This window comes from Mustela erminea, chromosome 1, assembly GCF_009829155.1.
Source record: "Mustela erminea isolate mMusErm1 chromosome 1, mMusErm1.Pri, whole genome shotgun sequence".
Lineage (NCBI taxonomy): Eukaryota > Metazoa > Chordata > Mammalia > Carnivora > Mustelidae > Mustela > Mustela erminea.
This window is the reverse complement of record NC_045614.1, coordinates 1,121,837-1,134,493: the sequence shown is the minus strand read 5'-3', so window position 1 is coordinate 1,134,493 and position 12,657 is coordinate 1,121,837. Positions and strand designations below refer to the sequence as shown.

Here is a 12,657-nt window from a genome sequence, read left to right as displayed (position 1 = left end):
CAGGGCCGGTCGCTCTGCCTCGCCCAGCTCTTTGCAACCCCGCCCGGCTCCCCTTCCCGACCCCCAGACTCTGCTCCTCCGCCCGCCCACACCGGCCCTCCCCACCCCCCGTGGGGTGCGCACAAGTACTCCCGAGGGGGGCGCAGGAGGAGGAACGAACGCCGGTTCGCCGGACGCGGCTGGGCGGGGCGCCCCACTCGTCCCGTGCCCGGCCACGGGGCTCCGGGAAACGCGGGGCGACGGAGGGGAGCGCGGTCCAGCAGGGCCCAGGTCAGGGTGAAGGAGAGGGGGAAGGGTCGCGCACGTGGCCGGGGGGCGGGGCTGGCCGCTTCCGCACCCCCACCGGGCCACGTGGGGAGCGAAGCCCTCCCCCATCGAGAACGGGGGCGCGCCCGGGGCCAGGGTGGAAGCGTCCGGGGAAGGGGCGGGCTCCCGCCGGCCGCGCGCCCCGGCGTGGGGTGGGCGCGCCCGCGAGGGGGCGGGGCGCGCGCCGAGGAGGGCGGGCTGCGCCGGGCGGGGGTGGGGCCGGGCGGGAGGGGCGTGCCCAGATGGGGCGGGGCGCTCCCGCGAGGAGGATCGTACCGGGGAAGGGCGGAGCTTGGCGAGGTGAGGCGGGGGTACTCCGAGAAGGGCAAGGGGGCGCGCGCGGGCGGGGTCTCGGGCTGGGGGCCCCGCGTGGGGAGGGCGCGCTTCGGGAAGCCGGCGGAACCGAGCTCCGGGGTCGGAGTGGGCGCGCCGGGGGCGGCTCCTGCGGTCCAGACCCCGCCCCCGGCGGCCGCGCGCGGCGGGCAGGGCGGCGGAGGGCGCGCCGGCGGGGGGCGTGGCCGCGCGCCCCGAGGGGGCGTCCTCCGGGCGGGGCGGGCCGCGGCCGCCCCCGCGGGCTCCGGTGCGTCAGGGCGCGTCAGGCGGGGCGGGGCGGGCCAAGCGCGGGCGGCGGCGGCGGCGGCGCGCGCCGGCCTCCGCCTCCTCCTCCTCCTCCTCCGCCTCCAGCACTCGAGCAGCCGCCGCCGGCCGGACGGGCACCGCTCCCGCCGCCTCCTTTCAGCCCGCTCGGCCCGCGCCGCGCGCCCTTGCCCGGCATGTCGGCGGCCGTGGCGTGCGTGGATTACTTCGCTGCCGACGTGCTCATGGCCATCTCCTCGGGCGCCGTGGTGCACCGCGGGCGGCCGGGCCCCGAGGGCGCGGGCCCCGCCGCCGGCTTGGAGGTGCGCGCGCCGCGCCGCGAGGCCGCCCCGCCCGGGCCCCCGGGCCCGCCACCGCCGCCCCCCGCCGCCTCCGGCCCGGGCCCCGCCGCCGCCGCCGCCGCCGCCGCCGCGCCCCACCTGCTGGCCGCCAGCATCCTGGCCGACCTGCGCAGCGGGCCCGGCGCCGCCCCGGGGGGCGCCTCGCCCGCCTCCTCCTCCTCGGCCGCCTCGTCCCCGTCCTCTGGCCGCGCCCCCGGCGCCGCGCCCGCCGCCGCCAAGAGCCACCGCTGTCCCTTCCCAGGCTGCGCCAAGGCGTACTACAAGTCCTCACACCTCAAGTCGCACCTGCGGACGCACACAGGTGAGCCCCGTCCTCCCGGCCCGCGCGCGCGGTCTCCTGCGCCCCTTCCCCCTCCGGGACCCCAAAACTGCGTGGCGCGTGGGGGGCGGGGAGGGGGGCGCGCCCGGGCGGCAGCCGCCGCCGCCGCCGCCGCCGCCGCGCCGGCCGGGAGGGCGGGGCCTCGGTGGGTGGGGCGCGCGCAGGGGGCGTGGCGGCCACGCGGTCGGGCGGCGCGCGGTTGGCGGGCGGGAGCGTGGCCGCTGCAGGGGCTCGCGGGGCGCGCGGCGCGACGGGTCCGTGGGCGGAATCGGGGCTCTCGGACCGTCCCCTCCCCCGTCGGCCGGGTTTCTCTCTGTTTCCTGTCGCGTTCGCGTCCGGGGAGTGGATGCCGCGGCTGGAGCACCCGCTCTGACTGTCCTGTCTTCCCGTCCTTTGCCTCAGTTTCCCCATCTGTAGAGAGGGGGGTGGCAGCGACGAATCACCCCAGAGGGCAGCAGAGCAGCTGGCTTGGGGGCCGGGGTGGGGGGGCGCCCCACACGTTTATTGTCTCCCCTCGTGAGTTTTAATAAGGCGGCGGGGCTTGCTGAGTGCGCGGGTTGAGGCCTGAGTCTGGATGCGGGAGTGGGGGGCGGGTTTGAGAGGGGGACCCTCGAGGGCGTCAGGTCCTCACGCGTTAGGTGGCAGGGATAGGGTGAGGGATTCGTGACACTTGTCACCTCTCGCTTCTCAGCCGAGGGTGAGGGAATAGCTCGGGGAGTCTGAGCGAGGGTCACAGTCATCACCCCTTCATCCCCTCCCTTGTCCATCTGGGGTCCCCCACCCTCCACCCCGAGAATGCTCTTGTCCAAGTTGGGAGTTTGGGTTGGGGTTGGGGGAAGGTGGGTGTTGGAAGCTGGCCTGGGCTTGAGTATTGAGAGTATGGGGGGGGGTCCCTCCTGCCCTGGGGGGGGCATCTGGGTACTGACATGAGGGTGCACTTGGATTCCGGCTCTGCTGCTTTCTAGCCCATGACCCATCTTGGGGTTCAGTGTTTTTGCCTGTGTAAAGGGTGCAGAATTCTGCCTTCTCAGGGTCTCGGTGGGGGTCTGGTGCAGCCAGGGCGCTGTGGACGCAGTCCCCTTGTGGAGAGGGCACAGGAAAGCAGGCCTGGCCCTGTGGTGTGGTGGGATTAGGGTGGGTGCAGCCCCAGGCTCCTTGTGGGACCTCAGATGCCCGGTGTTTTCCCTGCTTTTGGTGCTCCCCATCTCCCTTGCGGTCCCCATCCCTGCCCATGGGGACCTGGAGGCTCTGCCCCGCTTGTGAGCACCGGACGGGATACCAGGGGCACCGGGCCGGCGGGCAGGGTCTGCATTGCCTCCTGGAGCCGCCCCACTTCCCCAGCAGCCGCTGGGTGTTTATTCCTCTCTGGGTGTGGAGCTGGGGTCTGAGGAGGGCCCTGGATCATCCTAAGTGAGTCGGCCTGTTTGGGCAGCGGGGGTGCTGACGCAGAGAGACTGTCCGGAGAGGGACCCCGTTTTTCCCACTCTTGTGCTCCTACTCCTGTCCCGTTGGTGGATGGTGAGGCGCCGAGAGCCTTTTGGACCACCCCCCCCAACCCAGGGTACTGATTTGATTTATTTTCTTTTCTGGGTCCTGTCCAGCTTCTGGGTCAGTGGGAGGCAGTGGCCAGGGCACCTCCCAGCACAGGTCCCAAGAGACAACTTCAGAACGGCCTGGAGTCCTTCGACCCGAGGCTCAGAGGCCCCAAGCAGTGGTGGTCGCCTCGAAGTCGGGGGACTCCTTGCTGGGCCAGGATGCCAGTATTGCTCTCCTCGTTTTAAATGAGAACTCTAGGTTCCCGAGGCCCAGCCGGGGTGGGGGGAGTGTCCCAGTGGAGGGGGTGAGTAGTGGGTTGGGGGCGGGCAGGACGCCATCCCTCACGGATCCTTAGCCCCCATGGGAGCGGTCCTCAGAGACCTCCCCACAGTGTGGCGTGGGAGCCCAGAGGGCATGGCTCCTGGGCACACCGTCTGCTCCTGAGGTTGGGAAAGCCTGACTCAGGGCCCCTTGCTGTTCTGGTTTCCGAGGGTCTCCGTCACCTGTGTGCCCGAGACTGCTCACTCATGGAGTCGCCCCCCCCCCCCAACCCTGGCTTCGTGGTTGCGTAAGGGCCTGTGAGGTTTTCTGGCTCTTAGTCGAGGGGGGCGCTGCTGTTACGCCTGGCTTGGGTGAGGGGAAGTCATGCTGGCCCTGGGTGTCCCCAGGCTAGCTTGGTGTTGCCTGTGGCCGGGAGTGGGCCTGGGGACCCATGTGATGAGGAGCGGGAACTCGAAGTCAGCGGGGACGTCCCCCGGGAGAGAAGCCTGCCCTGCCCTGCCCTGCCTGAGGATCGCTCGCTCTCTCTGTAAGGAGAATCCCAGTCCGGGCCCAGCCCCATTCCCCAGAGGAGCAGACTGAGGGCCTGGGCAGGAGCCTGGCCAGAGTCCAGTGTCCCTGCTCCGCTTGGCACAGGAGGCGCGGAGGCTGGGGAGGGCCACCCAGCGGCAGGGGCAGGGCTGTCCTGTGGTCCCCTGGGTCTGGCCTGGAGCCCCGGCACGGAGCTCTCCTACGTGGGGTGGGGAAGGACTTTGGAAGCTTCAGGAGAAGTTGACGCCGTTGCTATGGAGACGGAGAGTGAGAGGCGCAATGGGGCGGGGGCGGGAGGAGAGGCTGGCTGTCTACTCCTGCTCTCCCAACCTCCATATCCGGACTGTTCCCCTGCCCCAGAGTCCCTGGTTCCAAGCGGGCACGAGCTCTGCTCCTGCTGGACTCTCAGGCCCCCCCCCAGCAAGAGGGAGCTCAGACCCAGGAGTGGAGCTTCTAGGGCAAGGTTGGATCCCCAGGGGGCCACGGACACCACTCTCCGTGGTTGTCCAGGGCACCCTGGGGGGGTCTCGGCAGGATCCCTGGCCGCACCCACTTGATGCCAGTAACTCGTGTCCCCTGGGGTAGTTGCAGGATCACCCCCAGGTGAGACTCCCTGTTTTACTCTCGAACCCTGTCTCGGGTCAGGCATGGGAGGTGAGCGCTGAGCACGGGCGGTTCTGTGGGGCCTCCCGTCCGTGTGCCCTCACAGCCTGGACCCTTGGGCAGGGGGTAATGGCCACAGCCATGCAGGAAGAGGTCTCTCTGCTGATACCTCGGGGTCCTGTAGGGCAGAAAGGGGTGTGTCCCAGGAGCAGGATGCCCGGCTGCAGGGCATGGGGTCAGGGGCCCTGGGGCAGGAGTTGGGAGGCTGAGGTGGAGGTGTGAGGCGGGGAGGGTCAGGCCAGGTGAAGGGTTCCGTTTAATCCCAAGGGCAGGGGATGGAGGGTGGCCAGGAAGGCAGGCCCGGCTTTGCAGAGGAAAATCCGTTTACGGAGCTGGGATTAGGGTCCGGGAGAGGAGTTGAGCAGGGCAGGCCCCCCGCCTGGGAGCGAAAGGGGTGGGCCAGCCCACAGACGGGGTGCAGGGGAGAAGCCCCTGGACGTGGAGAGTCAGAGGTAGCCGGGGTGGACCCCAGTTATTCTGAGTGGCCCAAGGAGGGGGCAGGGTGGGGGTGGTGGGATTCTTGGCCGAAGAGGCCCCCGGGGGAGAGACAGATGGGGACACTGAGGCCCAGAGGGGAAGTGGCCACCATCCTCCCGGGGCCGAGTGGACAGCAGACCCTATCCCCTACCCCCTCCCCTGGGCAGTGCCTTTGAGGACAGGTGGGGCTCGGGAGACTGGCAGCTTCCGGTGGGGGCGCCCCCTAGCTCCCTCCTCCACACATGCAGAGAGCAGCTGGAACTGGGGAGTGGGGGAGGGCCCCCAACATTGCAGGGGGCGATAACCGCCCCCCACCCAGGCTCCCTGATAAAGGTCGCCCAGATGGCCCGGGAGCTGGTACGCGATACCATGCGAGGAGCCGGCTCCCTCCGAAGGGGGCCGCCCTGACTTGAACCTTCGCCCAGCGCCGTCCCAGAACAGTGGGTGTCCTGACCACACATGCTGGGGGGGGTGTGGGAGCTGTTAACGGCTCACCCCCTGGGCCACAGAGGCCCGTCTGGGAGGGAAGCTAGCCGCGCAGCGCCGGTCTGCAGGGAGGAAGGAGGGGTGAGGGGCTGCAGTAGCCGCAGTGCCCGGGTCGGGGGCGTGGGGGCGACAAGAGGGGGACACCCCGTCAGCTGCTGCTGCGCCGAGCTCGGCCCTCCGCCCCCGAGGCTTCACACAGATGCGTGGAGTGCCCACGGCGGGTCAGGCCTGTGCCCTCCACTTGGCAGTCAGGTGAAGGGGCAGGTCTCACACCTGGGAGAAGCCGAAAAAGGGGACAGTGGGGTGTACCTGTGGGGTAAGGAGAGGTCCATCTTAGGTGTGAGGGTATACACAGAAGGGGCAGAGCGACAGGGGAGAGCGTCTAGGCAGCCGGAACACGGTGTGTGAGCACTGAAGAAGTCGAGGGAGGGTGAGGGGTCAAGGTAAACCCTTTCGGCTTTGATCCTGGGTCAGGGAGTAGTTCTGGGATTTGAAAGGCAGAGCACAGACTAGGTGACTTAGCCCCAAGCTGATGGGCTGCTGCACTAGTCCAGGCAAGAGCTGGGTGTACAGCCAGTGTGGGGTCTGGAGATACTCTGAAGGGGTTACTGATGGGATTTCCGGCCAGTTACGGAGCAGGCCGGGGACGGAGATGGCCTGTCTCCGCCTTTGGTGGCAACAACAGGACGCCTGAAAGGGGAAGCGACGGGAGCAGTGGGGGTGTGGGGGTGGGTAGGTGGTAAGCCTTGTGTTTGGGGGGCAGGGCCCAGGGGGCGCCTGGCCGGTTGCTCATTGGGGCATGTGACTCTTGATCTCAGGGTTTGAGTTCGTGGCCCACGTTGGGTGAGGAGATTATGTAGGGGGTCTCTGTACAGCCATCCTAGGAGCTTGCTGGAGGCAGACCCCAGGCCCTGCTCTCCAGACCTCCCCATCAGCTCCCCCTTCTGCTGCACCTCCACAGCTGTTCTTTGGGTTCTTTCTGGAATCCCGGGGTGGGGGGAGCCTCAGGAAGCCCCTGGCGTGCTCCCTGCTGCCTGCTGCAGCCCAGCCCTCTGGAGCTCTCCAGAAATTCTCTCACCTGGCCCAGCTGCACTGCGTGTGCTGGGTAGGTGGGCATTTGTGCAAGGGTCAGCTGTCGGACACAGCTCCCTCCCTACCCAAGGGATGACCTCAGGAGGTCAAGGCGAAGGTTAGTTGTAGCAGTCGGGTCCTTGGCCCTGTCCGGGAAGGCCAGGCAGGCCAGGCGGTGCTGCTTGGCTCCGGTACCACCTTCCCGATCCCGTCTTTATCTGGTCTCCAGGACCTCTTGGTCTCCATTTTTTCTGAGCCAGCATGGCACTGTGGTGACTGCAACTGTCCCCAGGTCACCCCAGCCCAGCCCAAGTCAAAAGGTCGTGTCCGCAGAGCCCCGCCCACCGCATCTCCTCCAGCCCAGGTTCCAGTCTGCTCTGGGGCAGCGGGAGGTGGCACCTGCGGCCCCACTGGCTCTGAGCTTCCTAAGCGCAGCCCCCTCCCCGCCCTGGCTAGTGGACCGTGGGAGGGTGACAGGGCCTGGTATCTCGCAGGCATTCGCCCGACGTTGTGGGGGCGGGAAGCCTGCGCACGGGGTCCCGCCACCCACGTGTGCACGTGAGTTCCCCAGCAACTGGGTGTGGGGCGGGGCTGGCAGGCGTCCAGCCGGCAAGTCGACCCCAGCCCGGCCGCCCCCGCCCTAGCGGGAGCGGGGACCACGTGAGCGAGGCCGGCTGGGCTGCGGATGGCCCTGCCGCCACCGAGCTACGTGCGGCAGCTGTGTTCCCGGCGGCGGCTGCACGCGTCCTGCCCCAGTGCGCGCTGGCACGGCTCTTGCAACCTGCTCGTTGCAAAGTGGAACTGCGGGAGGCGGGGAGGCGGGTGCCAGTCCCGCCGCCCGCCCGAAATGGGGAAGTGAGCCAACTGCGGGGCGCGCCGGCAGCGGGATGGCCCCCCTTCCCTTCTGCTTCTCCCCGCCTGCGCGCTGCAAGATGGCGACAGGACTGCGTGCCCCTCGGAGGGGGCGCCCCCGGGCACCAGGACTGGCCTAGAGCCAGCAGCCCCGCCCCCGAAACCGGACTCCCCTCCCGCAGACTGCAGCCCTGGGGGGACTGTCCGGTCCCAGCACTTCCACCATCCGGGTGGGGCCGGGGTCCTTTCCCGGGCTTTTTTGAGCCCCCCCTCCCCCCGGGGTTCTGTAGAGGTTGGCTTTGCCGAGGTCCCTCCCCCTGCCTTTGGGATCGTTCCGGGGAGGGGCGCAGCCCCAGAAGTTTGTAGTCGGCAAGGTCTTGGGTACAGATGTGTAAGGCCCCCTCTTCACCCCGGGGTAGGCGACTAGCACACCTGGATTCTCCGCTGCTGGGAGAAACCCACAGATCTTCATGGGGGGACTTGCTGGACCCCGCTGCCTCCTTTGGTCTTGGGGGCGGCCTGGAAGAAGGGGTGGCGGAGGGGAGGGTTTCGTGCTCCCCTGGGACACGGGTGGCGGCAGCGGCGCTCTCCCTGCCCCCCATGTCTCCTGCCTCCTCCCAGCCCGTCACCTAAGGACAGTCCCTTGGCTTTCAGAGCTGGGATGTCCCTGGCACACGCTGAGATTCCCCACCCTGCTCCCCCCCCATGTCCGCCCCGTTGTCCTGTCCCCCCCCCTCCGGGTTTCCTCTGCCCTCGGCCACCATCTACCCTGTTGGGGGGCCTTTCTCAGACCCCGGGCCAGGCACCCCCTTCTGGTGTGTTCGCTGACTGAGTCACCACAGTGCCCAGCCTGGGCCTGACCCCGCGGTGGCCGCCCGGAGTCCAGCCTCTGCCTTTTGCACCTGGAGCTCCATCCAGTGCCACAAAGGGTGTCACACGGGGGTGTGGGTGCCACGGCTCACGCGCCCACACTCTCTCCGGACCCGCGCCACACACACCCTCCAAAACTCCTGAACGAAACAACCGCTGGAGTCCGGCCTCCAGGTACCCCGCGCAGGGGCACAGGCTCCGGGTCCCTCAGGGCCCCTCGGCCTGGGGCGTGGCGGGAGTCCAGGGGGGACTCCCCCTGGGGTGGGGAGATGCTGACAACGCTCGCTGGGGACCGGGCTGAACCGATGGGGAGCCGGCACCCCAGGCAGGAGGGGTGGGTGGCGACAGGCGCTAGGGGCTGGCGGCGGCTGGCAGGGGCAGGATGGGCGAGGCCAGCCTGGGAGGTGGGAGGGGTCTGCGGAGGAAGTTGCCTGGTGGCGGCCCGCCCCTCGCCTCCCCTCCCCTCCACTCCCCTCCCCTCGCCTCCCCTGCCCGTCGGTTCCGTGGGGGCGGGGTAAGGCCGGTGGCCGCCGCCTCCAAGCCTTCCCCTTCCCGGCAGCGCGGTGACCTGCCAGGGGCCTTCTCTGCCAGGGCCTTGTGCCCTTCCCCACCCTGGGCTCTGGGGCTGCAGGTGGCGCTGCGTTCCCTCCACATGGCCCGCGACAGGGTCAGTGGGTGGGCCGGGCACCTGGGAGCACCTGGGAGCCTCCGGTACGCCCCCCCCCCCCCCCCCCCCCCGGGAGAGCGGAGGTGGGGCGGGACCCACTGGCGGAGGGAGCAGCCCCTGCCGGGCCCCGCGTGCCCCGGGGGCGGGCGCAGACCTGTCCCCAGGCCGTGGTGCGGTGGGAGTGGGGCGGGCCTGGCAGAGCTCGGCCTCCGCGCGTTCTGCTTCGCACCCACGGAAACTGCTCGTGGAATTACTACCGGGTCCTGGGGAGCGAAGGGCAGGAGAGTTCCTTAGGGGCTTCGTGAAATGAGTGGGGGGTTTCTTTACGTCCCCCCCAGAGTCCAGCCTCCGGAACCCGCGGGCGGCTGCGGCGGGGGTGGGGGCGGGGGGAGCCCCACGGCCCGGACCGCGGGGCCTGCGGCGAGGGCCCCGCCTGCCGTGTCCCCCCACCCCCGGCCCGCGCTGACCGCCGCCGTCTGTCCTCTGCCCTCTCTGCCCAGGCGAACGCCCCTTTGCCTGCGACTGGCCGGGCTGCGACAAGAAGTTCGCGCGCTCCGACGAGCTGGCCCGCCACCACCGGACGCACACCGGCGAGAAGCGCTTCCCCTGCCCGCTCTGCTCCAAGCGCTTCACCCGCAGCGACCACCTGACCAAGCACGCGCGCCGCCACCCCGGCTTCCGCCCGGAACTGCTCCGGCGCCCGGGCGCCCGCAGCACCTCGCCCAGCGACTCGCTGCCCTGCAGCCTGGCCGGCAGCCCCGCGCCCAGCCCCGCGCCCAGCCCGGCCCCCTCCGGCCTGTAGGGCCCTCTCCAGCCCGCCCTGCCGCACCCCTGCTGGGCCTGGGCACGGAGCACCAGCAAACCGCCTGCCGTCCACAGCCAGGGGCGGGCCACGGACCGACGGCCCCGGTCCCCGACGGCCGGCCCGGGTGGGGGTGGTCCTCGGGAGCGGTGGCTGGGGCCCGCGTCTGTAAATAGCCATGTCGGATAATTCTCTTCCCACGTGTTACACAGGAACCCCTGGTGGGCGGCCAGCAGGCGCTCCCCTCCCCCCATCGCCACCTCCCTGCTTTGGAGAGGGTGAGTCTGGGGGGTGCTGGTGAGCGGCCCAGGAAAGGTGCACCTGACCGGTGCTTGGACCCTGCCCTCCCCAGCCCCCCTCTCCAGGTTGGGATGATGTGTGCAAAGAGCCTTAGATGAACCAGGGGTTACCGCGGCACCCCTGCCCACCGCGCCCGGGGCCCCTCACCCCTCTGAAAGCCATTGGAGATGTTCAGGGAATTGGGGCGTGGCCCCAGCCACCCCCATCCGGGTACTCAATCTCAGGTGTCCACAGGTTCTGCCCCGCCACCCAGCTCCCCGGCAGTGGGGGTGGGGGAGGGGGAGGCAGTAGGATCCAGGATTTGCTCCTAAGACGGGTGGGGAGGGAGAGAAACGGGTTCTTCCAAAGAGCATTTGACTCACACGGAGGGGAGGGGGTAACACGGCTGCGGCTGGGGCAAATGCCTCTTTATTTATTTTCCTCTGTCTCTGCTGGTGGGAAGGAGGGGGGCGGGGAGCTGCCCCCCCCTGGGTGGGTGTGTGCGTGTGAGTGAGGACTGCGCCTGTCAGAGTCCAGTCCCCGACTTTGGCCTTCCACAGCATGGTGTGACAATCAGTCAGTCCCTCCTGTTCGGGACCAGGACAGCATCGAGCATAAAGCCCCCGTCCCCTGCAGGTGGAGGTGTGGGGGCCGGCCCGCCCTGCCACTGGCCCTTCTTCCTGGCGGGTAGCCCCGGTCCCGTGGCCTCTGGAGCAGAGGCTGGGGTCCCGCCTGTGAGGGCGGGAAGCATGAGGGCTGACCCCTGCACCCCATGGGATAGCTCGTTTTTTGGACCGGGTAGAATATTTTTTCAGGCACCAATCCCTTTCCTGACCTGGGCCCTGTGGGTGGTCTGCTGTCCTGGGCGGGTGGGTGGGTGTTGGGGGGAAGGTCTGCTTGATCTGAACATAGGGTAGGGAGGGGTAAGTGCTGTGTCCTCTCCTGGTGCATTCCCACCACAGCTTGGGTTGGGTTTCATTTTGGACAGGGACTGAGGACCCCCATCCTACAATGGGAGAGCACCCAGGCTCCCTGTCCCAAGACCCTGAAAGGACCTGCGTCCCACTGTTGGCTGCAGGAGGTTTGTGGCACCTGCGTGTGTTCCAGAACCTTTCTGTCTCCCCTTTAGGGGGCTGGGGGTTTGGACGGCATCGGTGTGGACCAGACCCGGCCTGGCAGCATCCAGGGATGGGTGCTGGGGGTCCTGGGGAGGAGGCCAGGGAAGCCCTTTCGGAGCTGGACTGGGAAGGGTCGTCTTGCCTGGTCTCTGGGCGGATCCTTGCTGGCCTGGTCTGCCTGTACCCTAAATCCTCCTCTCTGGCAGTGTTGGTGAGATGCCTTAGTCTGTGGGGGCAGGCTGGGGTCCCCTTTTCCCCTGTGACCTTACGGGCATCCTCTTGGTTGTCCCATCCCTGGCTGGTGCCTCCCCACAGGAGGTGGGCTCTGGGTTTGAGGGGCCCGGAAGCCGGGGACTCATCCCTGGCCCCTGTCCAGTGTCCAGGGGCCTGGAGAGACCTGTGCCCCTCCGCCCCCAAGGAGCTGGAGGTCACTGGGACCTGGTTCCAGCCACTTAGCTGTGGCATCTCAAGGGGGGAAAGGGGGGAGGGCCCCCCAGGGATTTGTGCTTTCAGGGGGCGCCCCCCTTCCCCTGTCCTGCCTGGCCTCTTCCTTGTATTTAATTAAACAAGCCCTTTTTTAAACCCGACTCTTGTGCCCGTGTGGTTTTTCCCACCCCTGGCCTTCAGCCGGCCAGCTGAGTGCCTGTGTCCCCCAGCCTCCCGCTGGGGACCCTGGAAAGACGCCACTGGCTGGGACACGAGATAACGCTCCCTAAGGCCTGGGGAGGGGGCCGCTGCCCCGCCTCACCCACGCGTCGCGCGCGTGCGCCCCCCTCCTTGCCGTTACCCGGCAACCGAGGCGCGGTGACAGGGCGCCCGCCCCTTTCGGGCTCCGGGAGCTGGGGGAGCCCCTGCCCGTGGGGCTGCTGGTGGGCATGACAGCGCTGATCCGAGAGGGTCCCCGGACCCCGCTGCCTCCACCGCCCTCCGTGGCGCGCCCGGCGGGTCTGCTCACGTACCGCACGCCTGCCGTCCTGCCGTCCTGCCGTCCGCCCGCTCCGGATTGGAGGGCACAGGGCCGGGGAGCCCCTTGGGGAGGACTCAGCGGCCCGCGAAGCTGATGAGGGTCGTGCACCCCTTTCCTAGGGAATAGACGCCCAGATCCCCGCGGTTTGCAGGGCCCCGAGGGCGGGTGTGGCTCCGGTGGGGGCGCGCAGACCCTCCCCAGGGCCTTCCCCGAGTCCGCCCCGGGAAGGCGAAGGCCCCGCCATCTGGTGGCCGTTCCTAGCATTGCACCGCCGGCTCCCGCCGAGCCCTGCCCCGGGGTCCTGGCCCCGTGGCCCCTCTGGGCAGGGGTCGCTCGCCCTTCCGCAAGGACGGCCTCCCTCCTGTATCCCCTAACCCCTGCTTCGCTTTGTCCCCTTTTCCCTGGCTCTGCCCCGCAGGCCCGCAGACATTGCTCCTTGGACCCCGGTCCCACTGCCCCCCTTCCACTCCACCTGGCTTTTCTGCCCCTTTGGGCA

At 69.3% G+C, this 12,657-nt stretch overlaps 1 protein-coding gene across 1 annotated transcript; it reads left to right on the top strand.

Moving 5' to 3' along the window:
* Positions 1-910: 910 nt before the first annotated feature.
* Positions 911-11,781, top strand: KLF16 (Kruppel like factor 16). The gene is made up of 2 exons (XM_032358824.1): positions 911-1,545; positions 9,496-11,781. The coding sequence occupies exons 1-2, from the start codon at positions 1,080-1,082 to the stop codon at positions 9,795-9,797; spliced, it is 768 nt and encodes a 255-aa protein (XP_032214715.1). The 5' UTR covers positions 911-1,079; the 3' UTR covers positions 9,798-11,781.
* The last annotated feature ends 876 nt before the right edge of the window (positions 11,782-12,657 follow it).